This window comes from Leucoraja erinacea, chromosome 2 (genome assembly GCF_028641065.1).
Source record: "Leucoraja erinacea ecotype New England chromosome 2, Leri_hhj_1, whole genome shotgun sequence".
NCBI classification, from domain to species: Eukaryota; Metazoa; Chordata; class Chondrichthyes; order Rajiformes; family Rajidae; genus Leucoraja; species Leucoraja erinaceus.
Genome location: NC_073378.1, coordinates 30,584,665 through 30,608,495, shown reverse-complemented (window position 1 = coordinate 30,608,495; position 23,831 = coordinate 30,584,665). Strand labels below are relative to the sequence as shown.

Genomic DNA, 23,831 nt, shown 5'->3' with positions numbered 1-23,831 from the left:
TGTGTACCTCCCCTCATAATTTTTCCGCTGGTCCACCACCACCAGCCACCCTGCCCTCTCCATGTGTCCAAGTATCATTGTGTTTGATTACTGCTTGTAAGTGCGGTCTGGTTCTCCTTTTTGCATGGCCCCCTTTTTGCGGACTTTCTTTCGTTTTTGTGTAGAGATTTTGCTCCAGAATCTAGCGGGCCTGTTTGTGTGTGTGTGCTTTTTTTTTGTCGGCTCCGCGTGTACGTGTGTGTTCGTTCTCACGTGACTGCGTGGTTTTCGCGATCTCGTTTCCACACTCACTGTACGGTTTGTGGGTTCGTGGTTTTATCTGTTCCATGTTCGTGTCGGATGGGGTCCTGTTGGGCCGTGGTGGTTGGCCTGGTGGCACACACCACCCGTGTGTGTGACTCCGCCTGGTCTTCCGTCTCCTGTTTGTGCCCCCTGCTCTTTCTTACCGTTTTTCACTCTGTGGTTCACTTTCTTGTTCCTTCTGCCCCCCTCCTTCGGGAGTGGCCCGGACCTGTCGCTTTCTCCGGCTCTCCCCTCGTTTCTTTCTCGCCGGGTCCGTTTTCTGCGTTCTTGCTCCTCGTTCTTCCTTGGTTCCGCCTCTCTTCCCTCCCCATCTCTCACCTCTCTCCTTTCCCTTGTTCCCAGTTTTCCCCCTCGCCTCCTCTTTCTTCACCTACTGCCTCCCTCCTCCAGTTTGTCCTCCGGGTCTCTCGTCGCCTCTCCGCCACCCCGTGGTCTATTCTATCTATCTGTGTCTCTCTATCCTGACTCTCTGATCTATCTGACTGCTAATCTAATCTACTCTAACTCTATCTAATCGTTGCTATCTCCCTGGTTCTCTTCCCCTCGGCCTCCCGCATTGTATCCCGCTCGCCCAGGCATCTCTACTCCTCCCTCGTCCCCCCTTTCTCTCCCCCTCTCAGGTGTCTCACCCTTCGTGTTCCTCTCTTGGCCCCTAGTCTTTCTTCTCTCTTTTCCCCCCTCTCCTCCCAAATCCCCCTCAGTCGCTCCATTCTTCCTCTACTGCTCTCCCTCACCATCTCTCCTCCCCCCATCTCTTGTCTCCCCCTCTCTCTCTCTAAGAGCTCCCCCTCCGCCTCATCCGATCATCCCTCTTTGTCAGGTCCTTTCTCCCTCCAACTCGTCTCTCCTTTCTATCTCTCCTTCCTCTCTCTCATCATTTTTCTCTCGACTTTCTCCCCTGTTATTCTCCCCGTCTCTCTCCGTTGTATGGGAACTAACGTCTCACTCCCTCTCACTCTCCCCTCCTTCCCCCACCCCCTCTCACTCCACTCTATCTCCTTCTCCTTGGTCTCTCCCCTCTCTCCTTCTTTGCATAGTTCGGGTCCCCATCAGCTCTCCCTCCCCCTCTCTCTTCTCTCCTCCTCTCGTCCCCTCCCCCTCTCCTCATCTGTCTGCTCTTCAGCGAGCTATCTCTGGCTCCACCCTTTTTTTTTTTCCATCCTCCATTCCCCTCCTCCTCTCTTTTATTTTTTTTCTCCTCCCCCTCTCCCCTCCCCTCCTAATCCCTGTTTGACCTCTGTCTCCCTCCCTTCCCCCCCATCTGGCCCCTTTGCCCCCCCTCCTTCTCTCCTCCGTCCCCCCCCTCTCCCCTCCCCTCCCTTCTCCTCTCTCTCCTCCTCTCCCCCCTCCCCCTGATCTTCTCTTCCTCCCCTCCTCCCCTCTCTATCCCTCCCCTCTCCCTCCTCCCCGCCATCTACTAAATCCTTTCCTCATGTCCTCTGTCACGTCCTCCTCCCCTCCCATTCTCAGTATCTGACCCTTGAATCCCTCCCTTTTTTATGTTCCAGGTCCTCCCTTGGTTATCTCCTCCCCTATTTTTTTGTTTTTTTTTTTTTTTTGTCTCCCCATTCTTTTTTCACCTGTCCTCCCCCCCACGTCATGTCCCCCTCCCCCCCGCCCTCGATCCCCCATACGTCTCAGCGTTCTTTCTCCTTCCCCTTCCCTGAGATCCCCCCCTCATAGTCTCCTCTGCTTCTCCTCTTCCCTGCGCCCTTCCCCCTTCCTCTTCTCCCCCTTCCCTCACTAGCTGGATGAAATCTGTTAAACTGCTGTCAGCTTGCCATGCCTCTCTTGTTCTGTCCTTTCTCTTCTTCTCCCGACTGTTCTCCTGGTTGTTGGTCTGGCGAGTCTTCCTTCTAGACTCTTCGTCCCCGCTGCTCTTCTGTCCCTTATAATGTGTCCCGAGGTCGATTTCTCGTCCTCAGTAGCAATCCCCGTAATCTTACATCTCTGTCCTATCGCTTTTCCTCTCAGTGTCTTCGCTGATTCTGCTTGCCGCTGGTGGTCCCCCTGTCCTCTCCCTCATTCCCCCCACTCGTCTACTTTATTTCGATTGCTCTAGTCTTATCCCTTCACCCTCTTCTTCTTGTTACGTTTCTACCCCACCTCCCCTCTCCAACTCCTTTTGGTCCCCCGTCGTACTACCTTCTCATCTTCCTTCGTATCCCCCTATTCCCTCCCCCCCTCTCTCCCTTCTCCTCTCTCTTCCTCTCTCCCTAATTTTCCAGTCCCCCCTCCCTCCCCCCCTGGGCCCTCCAAACTAAATCCTCTATCATTCTCTTCACTTTTCCCCCCCTCTCATTTCTAATTATTCCCGTCTTTTCACTTCCGCATCCTTTTTTTTATCTGTTTTCCTGCTCCCCTCTCTTGTTTTCTTCCTCTTTCCTCTTTCCCTCTCCACCCCTTTTATTTTCCCCCCTTCGTTACTCATCCCGTTCTCTCTTGGGTCCCTTCTGTCCTCCTCTTCTCTCCTTACCTTTCCCCTCGCCTCCCTCCTTTCTTTTTTTTTCCTACTCCCCGTATCCCCTCCCGCTAACTTACCTGCTACCCCCTCAACCTCCCCATCATCTACCCCTCCCCAACATGCCTCTGCTCCCTACATCCAAACTCCACTCTTCTCCCGTCTTCCCAACAATTTCCCCCTCACTTTCCTCTCATCACAAGAATGTAACCATTATCCCTGCCTCACTCCCTCCCAGTACTACTTCACCCCGCCCTATTCTGCACCCATTTCTCCCTCCTTCCCGCCAATCCCAACTGCCCTTTACTCCCTACCCCAGGGGGCCCTTTACCCTTTCATCAAATACCAACATCCCCGCTCAGTCCCGGCCCCCTCACCCTCCGCCGCTTTGTGCCAATACCCTTTTCTGCTGCCTTACTGCCACCCCCCGAAACTCCCTTCCCCCTCCCAATCTCCCGCTACCTCAACTTCCCTCCCATCGGGGCTCCCTTTCAAACCCAACTAACCATCTACCTCGCCCTCGACACCTCAAACTCCCCCTACTTCCGCCCCTTCCCTCCCGCTAAAGCCTCTCTAAAACTCCCCAACCCCTCCCCTCCCTCCCCATCACGCCACCTTCCCATCAGTCCTCCCACTCCTACATCCATTACATCCCCTGCCACTTTACCTCCCCTATCAACACACCACTGCCCCACTCGACTCCCCTTTCTACTCTTTCCCTTTCCCCGCTCCTAACCATCCCCGTTTACATCACGCCTCATTAACTCCCCTATGTCTCCCCGCTCCATCTCCCTCACTCCCCTTAAGCACTACCGTGACCGACTCCAACCGCTCTTGTGTCTACAAGATCCGTCATTCGAACACTGCGTGTCCTTCACCTGTCAACCTGACACCCTCCGACTCACCTCAAGTTGTCAACAATCACCCGCCCCCAACCCTTTACCCGTGCGTTCGATCGCACCCCTGTCCTCGTGCCCTCCTGCGCCGGATCCCTCATAACTGTCGTGTCTCCTTGTGTGACACCACCCCTCCAGTCCTTCGCCCCTGCTACCTCGATCAGCTCACCCTTACCGACACCCCCTTCTCCCACACTGAGATCTGCGCATTCCCTGTATCCCCATGCCCACGACTGGCTCACATTCCCCTTCACTCTATGTCTTCGCACTTTCCTTACCCTCCACTTCCCCGACTCCTCCCCTGACCCTCCCATCAAAACAAACGCCCAAACATCCTAAATCTTTCTGGAGTTACCTTAAATCCTCACCAGTCCAGGCGACCCTCTCCTTAAACCCTCTCCCTTCAGGCATCCTACGAGCTCTTTCCCTCCCCTCCTCATCGAACATTGACTTCCTCAACGTTCCCCCTCTCCCCAACCCCTTTACTACCCGTCACACTCCTCTCTCCACTTCCCCGACGACAAACTGCACCCTACACGTCTCTTCCCTTCCATCACTGTCCCTCCCCATCCCCATCTCAGGGGGCCTAACTGGGCACAACCCCTTCAAAGCCTTGCCCAAATTACATAATCTAGCCATCATCCACTCCTACGCCCTGCAGATCCACCCCTTCTATCGTGTAACATGGGACCATCGCCCATAGATCCCCGGCTAATCCGTCGTCTCTCCTACGCCCAGGAGGTCCCACCCCTGATTCCCCTCTTGCCTCGCCGTAACACCACCTCTCTCTCACTCCCGTCCCCCTGTAGCCTCAACCTCTCCTGCCCCCTCCCCCTCACTGCAACGCTTCCCCATCCCCTCCTCTCACGCCCTTCCTACTCCCTCCCCTCCGCCTCAAACGACGACCTTCGACCTCCCCCTCCAATAGCACCACTTGCACATGCTCTCTCCACTGTCCCCGCCCTACCCCCACACAATATTTCCCTGCATCCCACCTACTCTTCCCCTCCCCTCCCCCCTCACCCTCGCCTTCATGCTGCCTGCCATTCTATTTACCTGTCAACATGAAACGTCCCCGTCCACCATTCGCCTCCCCTTAATGGACCTCTTACTTCCTCAACCTACCTAACCCAGTCCCCGTTCTCCCATACATCAACTCTTGCTTATCTTTGGCACGTGGAATATTGGACATGGCTCCTCTCCGTCAGTTGAAGAGCTCACCACCTACCCTCTCCGACCTCTGCATCCCCCTCCACTCTTACGCCCTGCCCTTTCCTCCACTCCCAGTGGCCCACTATCACCTTCCCCATCACAACCGCCCTCAATGCAATCACTTCCCCTCCCCTCTACTCCACCTCCCGCTATCCTCCACAGTCTCTATCGACTCAGCAGGTGAGTCCCCAGCCCCTCAACGCTAATCTTCACACTTCACGATTCCCTCCTGTAACCTGTACTATCCTCCCCTGTTGACTGTCTAGTTTGCTCTCACCCAACCCCCCACCTTCACGCCCCTCCCCCAATCACTGTGTGTGTCTCCCGTACCCCATCTGCCTCACTCAACATCCCACTCCCCGTGCATCCCTTCCCTCACTCTTTGCACCGCCAGCATCCCCCCGCCATCGGAGTGGGAGGCGAAGGAAAGAGGAGGAGGTTTGGGAGAGGGGAGGGGGCGATAGAGACAGACGGTGGAGGGAAGTGTGGTCATAAAGTCATCTGAGATAGGGTATATTTATGGCCATTCGGCCCATTCAGTATTTCATCGCCACTCGTCATTGCTTGGATCTATCTCTCCCCATAACACATTAAAGCGTCTACCAATCACTAGACATCGATCATCCGTCTTACTCAATATCTGTAAACCCTCTGTCTTGTAAAAACTGTCCTCTTCCTGACAAGCCCTGTACAGAGATTCACTGTTCTTATAAGGAATTCTACTTCCTCTTCTACAACCTTGAAACATCATGGTAAGCACTGGAAGGCTGTGCCCTTAGTCCTAGCGACTCACCACTAGCTGGAACATCTTCTACACATTCCACTCTACTCAAGGACGACTCTTTCACGGATCGTACGCCACGGATAAGATCGATGACCGCCTCATTCTTCTAATGCTCAGCGAGTACGAGGCCCAGGGCCGACAATACGCGCATCATAGGTAACCTGTCATTCCTGTAAACATCCTCTGGGACCACTCCAGAGCCAGCACATCTTGGACAGTATGAGTGTGTCCAAACGTGTTCTGCAGGGCTTTAGTCCATAGTGACCTCGGCTTGTCCACTGGTGGCCATGGGCTGTAGACTACAGTAGGTTGGTTGCTTATTGGTGCCAGATCTGAGCGGACACAGGACATTGGGTCACTTTTCATCATAATGATCTCTACAGTGACTAACGGAATTGCGCCACAAGGTGCAGTGTGGGACACGGACAGTGATTGCCAATAGATATTAACAATGTAGTCGTAGTCAAAGAATCAAAGTAACTACTCCGTTTGGAATGACCAACAGATGGAGTTCAGTGTGTGCGTTTGGGAGGATGCTTCCGAGCCATGCACGTGGACTTGATGGTTGGGAAACAGTGGTGCAGATGCATGGAAGATTCGTATAATGGTGGATACATGTGAGGTTTACCACTTTGATGGCAAGAACAGAAGGCGGTTATTATGCTGAATGGTATCAGGTTTGGAAACGGACATGTGCAGCGAGACGTGGGTGGGGTATCTCTTGTACATCAGTCCAACTGATAGTAGCATTTTGCAGGTACAAGCAGGCAAGAAGAAAGCGTCCTGGATCTGTTGCCTTACTAGTTCCTTAGATGGAATATAGTAGCGAAAGGTCCTACTGCAGTATACAATGCCCTGGTAGCCACACGCCAGGTAGTGTTGTGGATTTATGTTCTACAAAGCTAGGTGAGGGAATTACATGTCTTGAATGTGAGGGAGTGCAGCCTCTAGAGTTCTAAACAGCTCGATTCACCTGGTATGCGGCTCCCGCTGACATTGATGCAAGAATGGCATCGACCTGTGCTTCATAACTCGGTTGGATATTTAGAATGGAGGGAATGCATGAAAGATATCATAACTGTTTCGAAGGGATTGCAAGTACCTGATGCATGAACTGCTACAGTAGGTGCTGATGTGGGTGTGAGATCCTGAACCAGGGCGATCACAGTTTAAGCTACGGTTGAAGGCAGGTTCGGATTTGCCAGTTGCAGGAACATACTTGTCTAACTGTTTCAGAAACGTTGGGATAATCCATGCCTCTACTACCTCCTCTGGCAGCTCTGTCCATACACCCACCACCTTTTGTGTGAAAATTTTATCCCTCAGATTCCTATTAAATCTTTTCCCCTTCACCTTGAACCTATGTCCTCTGGTCCTCAATTCCCCTACTCTGGGCAAAAGACTCTGTGCATCTACCCGATTTATTCCTCTCATGATTTTGTACACCTCTATAACATCACCCCTCATTCTCCTACACTCCAAGGAATAGAGACCCAGCTTACTCAACCTCCTCCGATAGCTCAGGCCCTGAACTGAACACAATACTGTAAATGCGGCCTCACCAACATCTTACACAACTGCAACATGACCTCCCAACTTCTTAACGTCCTCTTTGTTTTCCTCCTCGTTACAGCAAGAATACTGGAGGGCGGTGGAGCAGAAGGATTCCCATGTGGCGGTGCACTCTGGCAAAGTGGACACGAAAGCACACGGGAGCGGATTCCCAGTTGCCAAATCCGAACCTTTTTCAAGGTAATGACACCCGAATGGGCACCCGCTCAAGCCAGAAGATGGCAGCGAATTGTGGACGCCACCCACAAGCCCATCACACAAAACAACCTCCCTTCCATCGACTCCATCTACATCTATTCAATAATGGCTGATCTGCCTCTCCCTCCTAGCCCCATTCTCCTGCCTTCTCCCCATAACCTCTGATACCCGTACTAATCAAGAATCTCTATCTCTGCCTTAAAAATATCCACTGACGGCCTCCACAGCCTTCTGTGGCAAAGAATTCCACAGATTCTCCACCCTCTGACTGGAGAAATGTCTCCTTATCTCCTTCCTAAAAGAACGTCCTTTATTACAGAGGCTGTAGACTCTCCCACTAGTGGAAACATCCTCTCCACATCCACTCTATCCAAACCTTTCACTATTCTGTACGTTTCAGTGATGTTCCCCTTCATTCTTCTAATCTCCAGCGAGTACAGGCCCAGTGCCAACAAACGCTCATCATAGGTTAACCCACTCATTCCTCGGATCATTCTTGTAAACATGCAAGTCAGCCTGCACCAAATACTTTTCACTGGACCTCGGTGCACATGATAGTAAACTGAACTGAACTGAAGACATGATGGTCCCATCCCGACCTGCCTGTCCCAGTTACTCTGTGGGGCTGAGCCAGTAGCATCAGCAGATCCAACTGGATACTGGATGATGTTGGTAACTTTTTGCCTGCTCTTCCCAGAGAAGGTTTAGTCTAGATTTTAGATCAGTTCAAGTTTTAAATTAAAGTTTGTGGTTTATGTTTGGAGTGTAGCTTGCGATATAGTTTGCAGTGGAGCTTAGGGTTTAAGATGAGGTTTAGAATGGAGTCGTTTGAAGTGTAGTTTGAAGTTTAGGATGGAGTTGAGGACGAGGTTTAGTTGAGTGTTCAGTTTAGTGATACAACATAGAAACAGGCCCTTCAGCCCACCGAGTCCACACCAACCATCGATCACCCGTACACTGGTCCTATGTTATCCCAATTTCGCATCCTACACACTAGAGGCAATCAACAGAATCCAAAGAACCTACAGACCTGCACATCTTTGGAGTGTGGGAGGAAACCCGATCGCCCGGAGAAAACCCACGGGGTCAACACTGTAGTCGGGATCGAACCTGGGTCTCTGGCGTTGTGTAAAAATACATGTGGTTATTTTACCTCTTCGGGACTTCCGTGGCCAATCGGCGAGTCGAATTTTCACCCTGCGGCCAGGGTTCTGGAACACCGTTCCCGTAGCCGACTTCCGAGGCCGACTTTGTGGGCTGGTATCTCGCTCCCTCGGCGGCCTACGTGGAATGTTCCTGTACTGTTGGACTCCTCTCGGAGGCCGTGACCTCTGTTGGTCCGGCAAAAACGGATAATCCAGAAAGGCTCTCGAACCAAGGGTGCCGGAAAACCGATGGTGGAGCTGTAGTAGCTAAGGTTTATTTTCATAAGGTTTTTCTTTCTTTCACTAGGCATGGATGGAACCTCACAGTCCTTCCTAATAATTCAGGGTCCATCCTGCGATATTTTGGTGCTTTGTCAGGTAAGGAATGTGTTTAGTTTAGAGATACGGGGCGGAAACAGGCCCTTCGGCCCACCAAGTCCGCGCCGACTAGCGATCACTCCGTACACTAGCACTATCCTACACACACTAGGGACAATATACAATCTTTACCAAAGCCAATTAACATCCAGACCTGTACTTCTTTGGAGTGTGGGAGGAAACCGGAGCACCCGGAGAAGACTCAAGCAGGTCACAGGGATGAACATACAAACTCTGTACAGACAGCATCCGTAGTCTGGATCGAAGCCGGGTCTCTGGCGCTGTAAGGCAGCAACTCTATCACTGCCTTAGTAACCACCCACCATGCTTTGGTAAACCAGCATCTTATAGAGGTGTACAATATCATGATTAGAATAGATTGGGTAGACACACTGTGTCTCTTGCCAAGCGTTGGGGCCTCGAGAACCAGAGGACATAGATTTAAGGCAAGGGGTGAAAGATTTAATAAAAATCTGAGGGGTAAAGTTTTACACAAACTCTAGTGGCGGGCTGTATGGAACGAGTTGCGGGCATTGAGGCCGGGTGTGATGCGAGGTACACCGGGTCTTGGTGTTGGAGCCCCCCGTGTGCAGCTCGCAAAGTCCCGCAGCCGTTCCAGCCGCGCGGGGCAATGGTGTTAGGCCCCGCTCCAGGAGCTCTTCGACCCCGCAACACGGGCGGGAGAATTCGCTGTTGCAGCAGACCGAAAAGCGGTCTCCCTCCAGGGAGCCGCGCGGGGTCGTCCGAGCCGTGGGTGAAAGATTTAATAAAAATCTGAGGGGTAAAGTTTTACACAAATAGTGGCGGGTGTATGGAACAAGTTGCTGGAGGAGGTAGTTGATGCAGGTACTATTGCAACATTTAGGAACCATTTAGACAGGTACATAGGACAGGTTTGGAAGGAACTGCAGATGCTGGTTTACACTGAAGCCAGACACAAAAGGCTGGAGTAACTCAATGAGTCGGGCAGCATTTCTGGAGAAATGGGTTGGGTTGAGACCCTTCAGACTAAGAGTCGGGAGAGGGAAATGAGATATGAAAATGTACATAGAACAAATGAATGAAAGATATGAATGAAAAGAATGATATGGATACGAAAAGAAGATTAGATAGATATGTCAAACGCAGGTAGGTGGGACTAGTGTAGATGGGACGTCACATGTTGGTTGGTGTGGGCAAGTTGGGCCGAAGGGCATGTTTTCATGCTGTAAGACTATGAGAGGATGAGCAGGCTGGGACTATTCCTTGAAGCGCAGGAGGATGAGGGATGATCTTTCAGAGGTGTATAAAATCATGAGAGGAATAGATCGGGTAAACGCACAGAGTTTCTTTCCCAGAGTAGGCAGGTGGGACTAGTGTAGATAGGACATGTTGACCGGCGTGGGCAAGTTGGTCGGATGGGCGTATGACTCCATCTCATCTGCAGTTCTTTGTTATTACCAGAGGGGTGGGTGATTTCTGAAGAAAATCTTAAATCCCAGTCAAATTTTAACTTTGCTTGTCTGTTTTCCTTCTTCCCTTCAGGAGTGACGATTCCTTGGCTAAATATTGGCATGGTTTTCACTACCTCATGCTGGTCCCGAGACCAAAACCATCTTCCCTACATTGACTACTTACACACTGGTGCTGATTGCATATGGTAAGTTCGAGGTCTGGGACAGGGATGGGGAGAGGAATTGTTGTCACCACTGCTGGAGAAAGGTTCAGATCAACTTCTGAAAAAGATGAAGGAAGGGTCACGATCAGAAATGTCCTCTATTTTCTCCAGAGAGGCTGCCTGTTTACAAGGATGGTTCCGGGAATGAGTAGGATAACCTATGATGAGTGTTTTTCGGTACGGGGCCTGTACTCACTGGAGTTTAGAAGAATGAGGGGGGACCTGATTAAAACATACAGAATAATGAAAGGCTTGGTTAGAGTGGATGTGGATAGGATGTTTCCACAAGTGAGACCGTCTGGGACTAGAGGTCGTAGCCTCAGAATGAAAGGACAATTTCTTCAGTCAGAGGGTGGTGAATCTGTGGAATTCTTTCCCACAGAAGACCAAGTAAAGTTAGTGGATATTTTTAAGGCAGAGATAGATAGATTCTTGATTAATACGGGTGTCAGGGGTTATGGGGAGAAGGCAGGAGAATGAGGTTAGGAGGGATATTTAGATCAGCCATGATTGAATGGCGGAGTCGACTTGATGGGCTGAATGGCCTAATTCTACTCCTATAACATATGATTCTGCTCCTATCACCTCATGACCCGAGTGACTCCAGCAGTTTGTGTCTATCTTTGGTGTCTATCTTCTGTCACCCAACACACACAAGGTTGATCCTAGTTCTTGTTGCATCTCCTGCTTTGACATTGCAACACTGCGTAGCAGTCCAGGAAGGTTCGGACTTTACTGACTTTACCTTGCACTAAACGTCATTCCCTGATCATGTATCTGCACACTGTAAATGACTTGACTGTAATCATGTATTGTCTTTCCCGCTGACTGGTTAGCACACCACAAAAGCTTTTCAATGTACCTCGTGACACTAAACTAAACTGAAAACCTTCGTCAGGGCCATTCATCAGTCGCATTTTCGTTCCAGAGAAACAATTCAGGAAATTGACCATCATCCCAATTGGTGCATGTAGTTTTTTTGTTCAGTCGGAACGGCGGTACGGTGGCATAGTGGTAGAGTTGCTGCCTTATAGAGCTTGCAGCGCCAGAGACCCAGGTTTGATCCCAACTACGGGTGTTGTCTGTATGGTGTTTGTACGTTCTCCACGTGACCTGCGTGGGTTTTCTCCGAGATCTTTGGTTTCCTCCTACACTCCAAAGACATTCAGATTTGTAGGTTTATTGGCTTGGTGTATGTGTAAATTGTCCCTAGGTAGAATTGTGTTAATGTGCGGGCATCGCTGGACGGTGCGGACTCGGTGGGCCGAAGGGCCTGTTTCCAAACTGTGTCTCTCAACTAAACTAAAGTCTGATGAAGGGTCTCGACCCAAAACGTCACCCATTCCTTTTTACCTGAGATGCTGCCTGTCCCACTGAATTACTCCACCATTTTGTGTCTATCTTCAATGTGGAGTAACTCAGCAATACAGACAGCATCTCTGGAGAGAAGGAACGGGTGACGTTTCGGGTCTGAAGAAGGATCTGTTAAGATAATAGTTCTTTTTAATTCTTCCATCAGATTGACCTGAAGATCTGCTTCACTGACACAGAAGTGAGTTAAATCTTTTGTCCATATCCTTAAATGACCTTTAAAACTGCTTTAACCAAAAGACCAGTTAAGCCAGCATGGACAGAGCTAAGTATATCTGTGTCAGACTGGCAGTGTGTTCAGGAATTAAAGGACAGCTAAAACTAAATGGAATTTGCTTTAGTTTTTTTAGTTTTAAAGATACAGCGTTGAAACAGGCCCTTCGACCCACCATGATGACCACTAGTTCTATCCTACACACTAGGATTGTAAATTGCCCCTAGTGTGTAGGACAGTCCTATTGTATGGGTGTGATCGCTGGTCGGCGCGGACTCGGTGGGCCGAAGGGCCTGTTTCCGCGCTGTATCTCTACACTAAACTCCAAATTAAACTAAACTAGAGACCACAGATGCCAATTAACCTACAAACTTGTAAGTCTTTGGATACATAGATACATAGACAATGGGTGCAGGAGTAGGCCATTTGGCCCTTCGAGCCAGGACCGCCATTTAATGTGATCATGGCTGATCATCCACAATCAGTACCCCGTTCCTGCCATTTCCCCATATCAGGGAAAGGGTTTCTTAAATGTGTGAGCGTAGAGACAGAGGGGTGTAAAATGAGGATAGAAGCAATAGGTAGCAAGGTGAAAAGTAAAAGTGGCAGGCAGACAAAACCAGGGCAAAAATCAAAAAGGGCCACTTTTCAACATAATTGTATAAGGGGTAAGAGTGTTGTAAAAACAAGCCTGAAGGCTTTGTGTCTCAATGCAAGGAGCATTCGTAATAAGGTGGACGAGTTGAATGTGCAGATAGCTATTAATGACTATGATATAGTTGGGATCACGGAGACATGGCTCCAGGGTGACCAAGGCTGGGAGCTGAACATCCAGGGATATTCAATATTCAGGAGGGATAGAGAGAAAGGAAAAGGAGGTGGGGTAGCGTTGCTGATTAGAGAGGAGATTAACACAATGGAAAGGAAGGACATTAGTTTGGAGGATGTGGAATCGGTATGGGTAGAGCTGCGAAACACTAAGGGGCAGAAAACGCTGGTGGGTGTTCTGTACAGGCCACCTAACAGTAGTAGTGAAGTTGGAGATGGTATCAAACAGGAAATTAGAAATGCGTGCGACAAAGGCAAAACAGTTATAATGGGTGACTTCAATCTACATATAGATTGGGTGAATCAAATTGGCAGGGGTGCTGAGGAAGAGGATTTCTTGGAATGTATGCGGGATAGTTATCTAAATCAACATGTAGAGGAACCAACGAGAGAGCAGGCTATATTAGACTGGGTATTGAGTAATGAGGAAGGGTTAGTTAGCAGTCTTGTTGTACGTGCCCCCTTGGGCAAGAGTGACCATAATATGGTTGAGTTCATTAGGATGGAGAGTGACATTGTTAATTCAGAAACAATGGTTCTGAACTTAAAGAAAGGTAACTTTGAGGGTATGAGACGTGAATTGGCCAAGATTGACTGGCAATTAATTCTAAAAGGGTTGACGGTGGATATGCAATGGAAGACATTTAAGGACTGCATGGATGAACTACAAAAATTGTTCATCCCAGTTTGGCAAAAGAATAAATCAGGGAAGGTAGTACATCCGTGGATAACAAGGGAAATCCGGGATAGTATCAAAGCGAAGGATGATGCGTACAAATTAGCCAGAAAAAGCAGCATACCGGAGGACTGGGAGAAATTCAGAGACCAGCAGAGGAGGACAAAGGGCTTAATTAGGAAAGGAAAAATAGATTATGAAAGAAAACTGGCAGGGAACATAAAAACTGACTGCAAAAGTTTTTATAGATATGTGAAAAAAAAGAGATTAGTTAAAACAACTGTAGGTCCCTTGCAGTCAGAAACAGGAGAGTTGATCATGGGGAACAAGGATATGGCGGACCAATTGAATAACTACTTTGGTTCCGTCTTCACTAAGGAAGACATAAATAATCTGCCGGAAATAGCAGCAGACCACGGGTCAAAGGAGTTGGAGGAATTGAGTGAAATCCAGGTTAGCCGGGAAGTGGTGTTGGGTAAATTGAATGGATTAAAGGCCGATAAATCCCCAGGGCCAGATAGGCTGCATCCCAGAGTACTTAAGGAAGTAGCTCCAGAAATAGTGGATACATTAGTAATAATCTTTCAAAACTCTTTAGATTCTGGAGTAGTTCCTGAGGATTGGCGGGTAGCAAACGTAACCCCACTTTTTAAGAAGGGAGGGAGAGAGAAAACGGGGAATTACAGACCAGTTAGTCTAACATCGGTAGTGGGGAAACTGCTAGAGTCAGTTATTAAAGATGGGATAGCAGCACATTTGGAAAGTGGTGACAACATTGGACAAAGTCAGCATGGATTTACAAAAGAATCTTATAGAATTTTTCGAGGATGTAACTGGTAGCGTGGATAGGGGAGAACCAGTGGATGTGGTGTATCTGGACTTCCAGAAGGCTTTCGACAAGGTCCTACATAAGAGATTAGTATACAAACTTAAAGCACACGGCATTGGGGGTTCAGTATTGATGTGGATAGAGAACTGGCTGGCAAACAGGAAGCAAAGAGTAGGAGTAAACGGGTCCTTTTCACAATGGCAGGCAGTGACTAGTGGGGTACCGCAAGGCTCAGTGCTGGGACCCCAGCTATTTACAATATATATTAATGTTCTGGATGAGGGAATTGAAGGCAATATCTCCAAGTTTGCAGATGACACTAAGCTGGGGGGCAGTGTTAGCTGTGAGGAGGATGCTAGGAGACTGCAAGGTGACTTGGATAGGCTGGGTGAGTGGGCAAATGTTTGGCAGATGCAGTATAATGTGGATAAATGTGAGGTTATCCATTTTGGTGGCAAAAACAGGAAAGCAGACTATTATCAAAATGGTGGCCAACTAGGAAAAGGGGAGATGCAGCGAGACCTGGGTGTCATGGTACACCAGTCATTGAAGGTAAGCATGCAGGTGCAGCAGGCAGTGAAGAAAGCGAATGGTATGTTAGCTTTCATAGCAAAAGGATTTGAGTATAGGAGCAGGGAGGTTCTACTGCAGTTCTACAGGGTCTTGGTGAGACCACACCTGGAGTATTGCGTACAGTTTTGGTCTCCAAATCTGAGGAAGGACATTATTGCCATAGAGGGAGTGCAGAGAAGGTTCACCAGACTGATTCCTGGGATGTCAGGACTGTCTTATGAAGAAAGACTGGATAGACTTGGTTTATACTTTCTAGAATTTAGGAGATTGAGAGGGGATCTTATAAAAACTTACAAAATTCTTAAGAGGTTGGACAGGCTAGATGCAGGAAGATTGCTCCCGATGTTGGGGAAGTCCAGGACAAGGGGTCACAGCTTAAGGATAAGGGGGAAATCCTTTAAAACCGAGATGAGAAGAACTTTTTTCACACAGAGAGCGGTGAATCTCTGGAACTCTCTGCCACAGAGGGTAGTCGAGGCCAGTCCATTGGCTATATTTAAGAGGGAGTTAGATGTGGCCCTTGTGGCTAAGTGGATCAGAGGGTATGGAGAGAAGGCAGGTACGGGATACTGAGTTGGATGATCAGCCATGATCATATTGAATGGCGGTGCAGGCTCGAAGGGCCGAATGGCCTCCTCCTGCACTTAATTTCTATGTTTCTATCCCTTGACCGCTATCTTTAAGAGCTCTGTCTAGCATCCAGAGAGCCAGCCTCCACTGCCTTTTGAGGCAGAGAATTCCACCAATTTACAACTCTCTGGGTGAAAATTACTTTCCTCATCTCAGTTCTAAATGGCTTACCCCTTATTCTTAAACTGTGGCCTCTGGTTCTGGACTCCCTCAACATCAGGAACATGTTTGCTGCATCAAGCTTGTCCAATCCATTAATAATTTTATATGTTTCCATAAGAATGCCTCTCATCCTTCTAAATTCCAGTGAATACAAACCCAGTCTCACCATTCTTTCATCATATGTCAGTTCCGCCATACTGGGAATTAATCTGGTGAAACTATGCTGGACTCCCTCAATAGCAAGAATGTTCTTCCTCAAATTTCAAATTTCTGGAGAAAACCCACGCAGGTCATGGGGAGAACGTACAAACACCGTACAGACAGCACCCTTGGTCAGGATTGAACCTGGAGATGTAAAGGGCCTGTCCCACTTGGGCGTCACGTAGATGGTGCGCAAAGATTTTGTACATCCCAAAATCCTGCGGTGCCATGCGTGGCCGTGCATCACTGCCTACGTAATCACGCACCATGCGCATAATGCGCACGCATCGTGTGTCGTGACGCGTAAATGGTGTGGCATAAATGATGCCCAAGTGGTACAGGCCCTTTAGGCAGCAACTCTACCGCTGTGGCACCGTGACGCATCCAATTATTTGTCTTTTTTCCTATCTGTATCATAGCTCCATGATTCTCGCACCTGAATATCATTTCCCTGCACATCTACTGCTCTCTATCCTCCCACCCAAATGGTAGCTTGGGGACTGCATCCAGAAACATCACAGTTTCGAAGTAATCACTAGTTACTGATTTTTGGGATTAGATTTAGGATCAACCTACCAAGTGAATATCTTTGGAATGTGGGAAGGAAACTGGTGCTCCCGGAGACATCCCAGGGGTCACGGGGAGAAGGTACAAACTCCGTACAGACAGCACCTGGAACCTGGGTCTCTGGCGCTGTGAGGCAGCAACTCGACCACTGCGCCACCGTGGACTTGATGCCTCTTCACTTCCCCAAAACACCTCCCCCCTTCCAAATTTCAGTTCTCTGAACAGTTTTTTCTCCTGAATTGTTTCTCCTTTTTGTTTGCAATCTGCTCACGTGTGGCTCACTGGAGGTGACTGCGTTTTTGTCTTAATTCAGTGCTTAATGAGATGCATGTGGGTGAAAAGTGGCTTCCTGGTCAGATCTGACGCCAGAATCGTAAGGTCCGATAAGGCTCAGTGCTGTGGAGATTTGCCGGTTTGATTCTTAGAGTCACACAGCGTGGAAACAGGCCCTTTGGCCCAACTTGCCCACACTGGCCGGCCAACTTGCCCCATCTACACTAGTCCCACCGGTTGGTCCATATCCCTCCAAATCTGTCCTATCTATGTACCTATCATAATTGGTTTGGATAAGGGAAACTTGAGATATACACGCTGACGTGGAAAGATAAAGAACAATGAATGAAAGATATGCAAAAAAGTACCGATGCTTACAGCCCAGTGGTATGACTATTGATTTCTCTCACTTCAGGTAGCCCTGGCATTCCCTCTCTCTCTATCCCTCCCCCACCCAAGTCGCACCAGCTTCTCAATTTTACCCTACAAACAGCTAACAATGGCCTGTTTACTTTATCATAGTTACTTTTTTGCATATCTTTCATTCATTGTTCTTTATCTCTCGTTTCCCTTATCCCTAGCCAGTCTGAAGAAGGGTCTCGACCCAAAACGTCACCCAGTCTTTCTCTCCGGAGATGCTGCCTGTCCTGCTGAGTTACTCCAGCTTTGTGTTTCTATCTTCAGTTTAGACCAACATCTGCAGTTCCTTCTTACACATGCCTATATCTTAATTGCTTCTTAAAAGTTGTGATCGACCCAGCCTCAACTACCTCCTCTGGCAACTTGTTCCATACACTCACTTTGCTTTGTGTGAATGGGAAGTGGGTGTATGGAACAAGTTGCCAGATTCCTATTAAATATTTCCCTCTTCACGTTAAACCTATGTTCTCTGGTCCTCGATTCCCCTACTCTGGGCAAGAGACTCTGCGTCTACCCGTTCTATTCCTCTCATGATGTTATATACCTCTATAGGATCAATTTTATGCCATCCTAGCAAGTTGCTAGGCATCAAACCCAGGTATATTTACAAAATCTTTAAAAAAAATGTAAATCTTTCGTTTAGAACAGGTGCTTTGAGTTTAGATGCCCCCCTTAATTGTTTTTTTCATTGTGAAGAGTTTCAGCTCCCTGCAAGACTGACATTCAGCTTAGTTTTGTGTAGTTTACAGATACAGCATGGACACAGGTCCTTTGGCCCACCGAGTCCGTGCTGACCAGCGATCCCCGCACATTGACATTATCCTACACACACTAGGGACAATTTTACATTTATAACCAAGCCAATTTACCTGCAAACCTGTACCTCTTTGGAGTGTGGGAGGAAACCGGAGAAACCCACAGGGAGAACGTACAAACTCCGTACAGACAGCACCCGTAGTCAGGATGGAACCCGGTGCTCTGGCGCTGTAAGGCAGCAACTCTACCGCTGTGCCGCTGTGCCCGTAGCATGCTTTTCAATGTATCACACGTTTTGTCACACTTTTTAAAAAAGCTTGACGTTGTGTATTTAACTGCGTTCACACAGCTTGGGTAAAACCCGCAGATCTTTGCGTTGTTGTCGTGGGCAAAGTGTGCATTCTAGAGGTCATGATGAAAACAAAGTGGATCCAGCGAGCATTTCTCATCTTGGCCCTCTGCACTCACTCCTAGTTGCCTTTGCTCGATGGGGAAACAAGGGTCTTTCAATGGACTCTGTCCGATGCCCACAACTTTGAAGATTACTAGCGACATTTGGGAACCACAACTTGAAACATTTCCAATGTTTCATGCAAACAAAGTAGATATTAAAAATACATTCACGCGGTTGATCATGAGATAGAAAACATTTACACTTGCTTGTCTCAGCAATTCAGATTGTGTTAATGACATGCCAACTATAAACGTTATATATATATAGACAAATAACATTTATATATATCATGTGTATATATACACACATATCTATATTTATATGCACACACTCACATCTGAAGAAGGGCTTCGACTCAAAACATCACCCATTCCTTCACTCCAGAGATGCTGCCTGTCCCGCTGAGTTACTCCAGATTTTTGTGTCTATACATACACACATACATACAAATATATATATATATACTAGACCAAGTGCAGACCCGTTGGGTCTGTTCCCCCAACGTGCGGTTGTTGGGGGGGGGGGGGGGGAGGCGGCATGCAGCGTCACACACTAACTACCCCCCCCCCCCCCCCCCGCACTCGCGCTAATGGAGGGGAGAGAGAGGGGGGGGGGGGGAGGAGAGAGAGAGAGAGGGGAGTGCTGAGAGGGGGGTGAGATGAGGGGTGGGGGAGAGGTGAGGAGCAGGGAGGGGGAGGGAGGGTGAAGGGGGTAGGTGTGTGTGTGGAGGGGAGGGTGGTTTAAGGGGGAGGGACGGTGGGGGAGGGGAGGACGGGGAGAAAAAGAGGGGAGGGAGAGGGGGGAGAGGAGGAGGGGGGGGGGAGAGGAGGAGGGGGGGGGGGGGGAGGAGGAGGGGGGGAGGGGGGAGGAGGGGGGGGGAAGGGAGGGGGGGGGGGAGGAGGAGGGGGAGGGGGGAGGAGGAGAGGGAGGGGGGGAGAGAGAGTGCCTTTTTACTTCAACCCCAAACCACCATTTGCAGGCAGTGCTTTTTTACCTCTAACCATATTTTCATTTTCAAACCAAATTAAGGGTACTCATAGTGCTGTAGACATTTGTCAGTGTCATTCAGAGCTCTGATTGAGGCACACCACTTGCAGAGACTGATTGAGGCACACCACATGCAGAGACTGATTGAGGCACACCACTTCCTGGTTTTATAGTCCCTCCCCCTCCCTCCAGCAGGGGCAGCAGAGAGAATGGGGAATTTGGTAAAAACATTAATATCTCTGTCAATTTTCATCGACGGGAAAAATCCTCGGCGCACATGCGGCGGAGGGGGGCTCTGAGCAAGGTGGCCAAAAATGACGGCCGTAGGTTACGGCGTACTCTCGGAAATCGGAGCACAGAAAACCAAAACCGGTCAAGAACAGACTTTTAGTAATATAGAAGATATATATATATATACACACACACACACGCATATACCTCCCCGATATCAGTCTGAAAAAGGTTCTTGACTCGAAACGTCACCTATTTGGTAGATTTTTCACCTGGGTGTTATAAAATAATGCCCAGGTAAAATAAATTTGGTCTGGTCGGGGGGAGTTCCCCCCGCCACGGGTAAGGAGGGGGCTGTGGACCCTCAGCGGGACCAAAACAAGACCTGTCAAAGGGCGGATGAAGTCCTAGCGAGCCAACGGCCATCCACACTTCAGTAGAAGTTGGGACCACTGTCGCACACAGCGTTGTAAGGCACCGTGCACGTTGATGTTTTCAACGATGATGATGGTTGCCACGTTGAGAAAATCGCAAGTTTCCTTGCCCCTTTTTTAAAAAAAGTGCGTGTATGGGCGCGTGTGTGCGGCATGTGTTTGTGCGTGTGTGTATTAGTGTATGTGTGTGCACGGGTATGCGTGCATGTGTTTGCACGAGTGTGCGTGTTCACGTGTGTCTGCGTGTGTGTCTGTGTATGCGTGTGCAGCATTCAATGACAAAAACTGTCACCAGTCTGCGTGTCGGGCCTACAGGGATTCGGGGCGGATTGTCGCTGGCTGGTGTTTCCGTAAAAGTTCCCGCAGGTTTGATGAGAGGATGTGAACCGTCGCTGCTGTGGGGAATACAGCGATAGATCGCTGCAGCCTTCGCCAGCACCGCAGGCTGGGCTGCGTACGGACTGCAGAGAGGGGGTGTGCAGAGCTGCACTGGTACACTTGTGTCCTGTTACCTGCGGGTGTTGGACCGTGACATTTGCAGCTGTCTTCCTTTCTCATATTCAGGTATTGTATTCCTGCTGAGGAGAAGACCAAACTCGATGAAGTGGTGCACACCCTACTCCAAGCTAACGGCACGTCAGGGCTCGACATGCTTGAAAGTAATATCATGGTAAGAGACGGTCTATCGCTGGTACCTTCCTCTGACTTCTTCAGAGATACAGCACGGAAACAGGCCCGTACACTAACACTACCCCACACACTAGGGACAATTTGCAATTTTTACCGAAACCAATTAACTTACAAACCTTCATCAGTGATAGGAGCAGAATTAGGCCATTTGGCCCATCAATATTCTCCGCCATTCAATCATGGCTGATCTATCTCTCTCTCAACCCCATTCTCCTACCTTTTCCCCATAACCCTACATCCGATCTAATCAAAAATCTATCTATCTCTGCCTTAAAAATATCCATTTAAGTCTCCACAGCCTTCTGTGGCAATGAATTCCACAGATTCACCACCCACTGAGTAAATAAATATCTCCTCATCTCCTTCCTAAAAGAACGTCCTTTAATTCTGAGGCTGTGACCTCTAGTCCTAGACTCTCTCACTAGTGGAAACATCCTCTCCACTTCCACTCTATCCAAGCCTTTCACTATTCTAATAAAGAATATTAGAATTATAATAGAATATATTATACAATAAATTCTAATATACAACACACCATTGACCTCCATTGTTCTAATGTGTAGGAAGGAACTACTTACAATGAAGATAGACACAAAAAGCTTGAGTAACTCAGCGGGACTGGCAACGTCTCAGGGGAGAAGGAATGGGTTGAAACCCTTCTTCAGACTGGAGAAGGGTCTCGACCCGCAAAACGTCACCAAATCCTTCTCCCCAGAGATGCTGCCGGTCCCGCTGAGTTACTCCAGCTTGTTGTGTCTTATCATCCATTGTTGTGATGTTTGCTTTTCCAGATTTCTCCTGAGGTGCTATGCAAGGAAGGGATCAGGGTATGTCGCACTGTGCAGCAGAGTGGGCAGTTCATCGTGTGTGCTCCCGGGGCATTCGTCTCCAAAGTCTGCTGTGGGTACAGTGTGTCGGAAGCCGTGCACTTTGCAACCACACAGTGGCTGAAAACGGGCTTCGAAGCTGCTAAGGTAAAGAGTTTGCGTTCCTGTACACCCACCTCCAACCATAAAGTGACCGTATGTGTGTGTGTGTGTTAGGTGCACGAGTCCTACTATAGACTTTAACAGAGATACTGCGCGGAAACTGGTCCTTCGGCCCACCGGGTCCGCTCCGACCAGCGATCACCCCATGCACTAACACTATCCTCCACGCACCACGGACAATTTACAATTTTACCAAAGCCAATTGACCTACAAAGCTGCACGTCTTTGGAGTGTGGGAGGAAACCGGAGCACCCGGAGAAAATGCACGCGGTCACGGGGAGAACGTACAAACTCCACACCCATAGTCAGGATCGAACCTGGGTCTCTGGCGCTGTGAGGCAGCAACTCTACCACTGCGCCAACGTGCTGCCCAAACTGCATGGAAAACAGGCCCTTTGGCTCAACTTGCCCATGGTGGCTAACATGTCCCATCTACACTAGTCCCAACTTCCTGCATTTGACAAGAGACTCGATTACCTGATCTATTCCTCTCATTATCTTGTACACCTCTGTAAAGATAACCTCTCATCCTCCTGCGCTCCAAGGAATAAAGTCCTAGCCTGCTCATTCTCCTACATAGTGAGACAGTGTACAAACAGGCCCTTTGGCCCAACTCGCCCACACCGGCTAACGTGTCCCATCTACACTAGTCCCACCTGCCTGCATTTGGCCCATATCCCTCTGAACCTATCCTATCCATGTGCCTATCTAAATGTTTCTTAAACGTTGCAATAGCCCCTGCCTCATCTACCTCTTCCAGCAACTTGTTCCATACACCCACCACCCTTTGTGTAATGAAAGTTACCCCACAGTGTCCTATTGAATATTTCACCCCTCTCCTTAAACCTATGCCCTCTGGTCTCGATTTCCCCTACTCTGAGCAAGAGACTGCGTTTACCCGATCTATTCCTGCAATGATTTTGTGATCCATCACAGTCTGGTGTTGGTGGGGGATGAGAGGCTGGTGTTGATCCTTGCTCTGGTCAAAGGAGGAGGAGGAATGGGCCAGGTAGGGTGTGGTGAGATGGTGGGAGAGGATGCCGTTGATCCTGACTACTGTGAGATGGGGGCAGGGCAGGCGCTGTGCCAGTGAGACGGGTACGTGGGGGAATAGCCCCGGCCTTATAGATGTGAGGGGAGATGGCCCTCGCCACGCCGTGGGGAGTGTTCAGGTCAGCCCTAGTTATAGGAGTAGAATTAGGCCATTCGGCCCATCGAGTCTACTCCGCCATTCAATCATGGCTGATCTCTGCCTCGTAATCTCATTCTCCTGCCTTCTCCCCATAACCCGTGACACCCGTTCTAATCAAGAATCTATCTATCTCTTGCCTTAAAATTATCCAATGACTTGGTCTCTACAGCCCTCTGGCAATGAGTTCCACAAATTAACTCCCCTCTGACTAAAGAAGTTCCTCCTCGCCTCCTTTCTAAAAGAGCGCCCTTCAATTCTGAGGCTGTGACCTCTGGTCCTATACTCTCCCACCAGTGGAAACATCCTCTCCACATCCACTCAATCCAAGCCTTTCATTATTCTATAAATTTCAATAAGGTCCCCCCTCAACCTTCTAAACTCCAGCGAGTACAGGCCCAGTGGTGTCAAATGCTCATCTTATGCTAATCCACTCATTCCTGGAATCATTCTTGTAAATCTCCTTGGGACCCTCTCCAGAGCCAGCACATCCTTCCTCAGATATGGGGCCCCATATTTGCTCGCAGTATTCCAAATGGGGCCTGACCAACGCCTTATAGAGTCTCGGCATTCGTCTCTGTTTTTGTATTCCAGTCCTCAATATAAATGCTAGCATTGAATTTGCCTTCCTTACTATTGATAGTGGCATGGTGGTGTGGTGGGTGTGGAGCTACTGCTTCATAGCGCCAGAGATCCGGGATCAACAACAATGAGTCATACAGCGTGGAAACTGGACATTTGGCCCAACTTG

At 49.0% G+C, this 23,831-nt stretch overlaps 1 protein-coding gene across 1 annotated transcript in view; it reads left to right on the top strand.

Annotated features, from left to right (window-relative positions):
* jarid2b (jumonji, AT rich interactive domain 2b) overlaps window positions 1-23,831 on the top strand; it is a 317,228-nt gene that overhangs the window by 275,591 nt on the left and 17,806 nt on the right. The window contains 5 exon segments of the mRNA XM_055654246.1: window positions 7,146-7,408; window positions 8,879-8,949; window positions 10,474-10,588; window positions 20,777-20,882; window positions 21,694-21,876. Coding sequence (XP_055510221.1) covers window positions 7,146-7,408; window positions 8,879-8,949; window positions 10,474-10,588; window positions 20,777-20,882; window positions 21,694-21,876 — 738 coding nt within the window.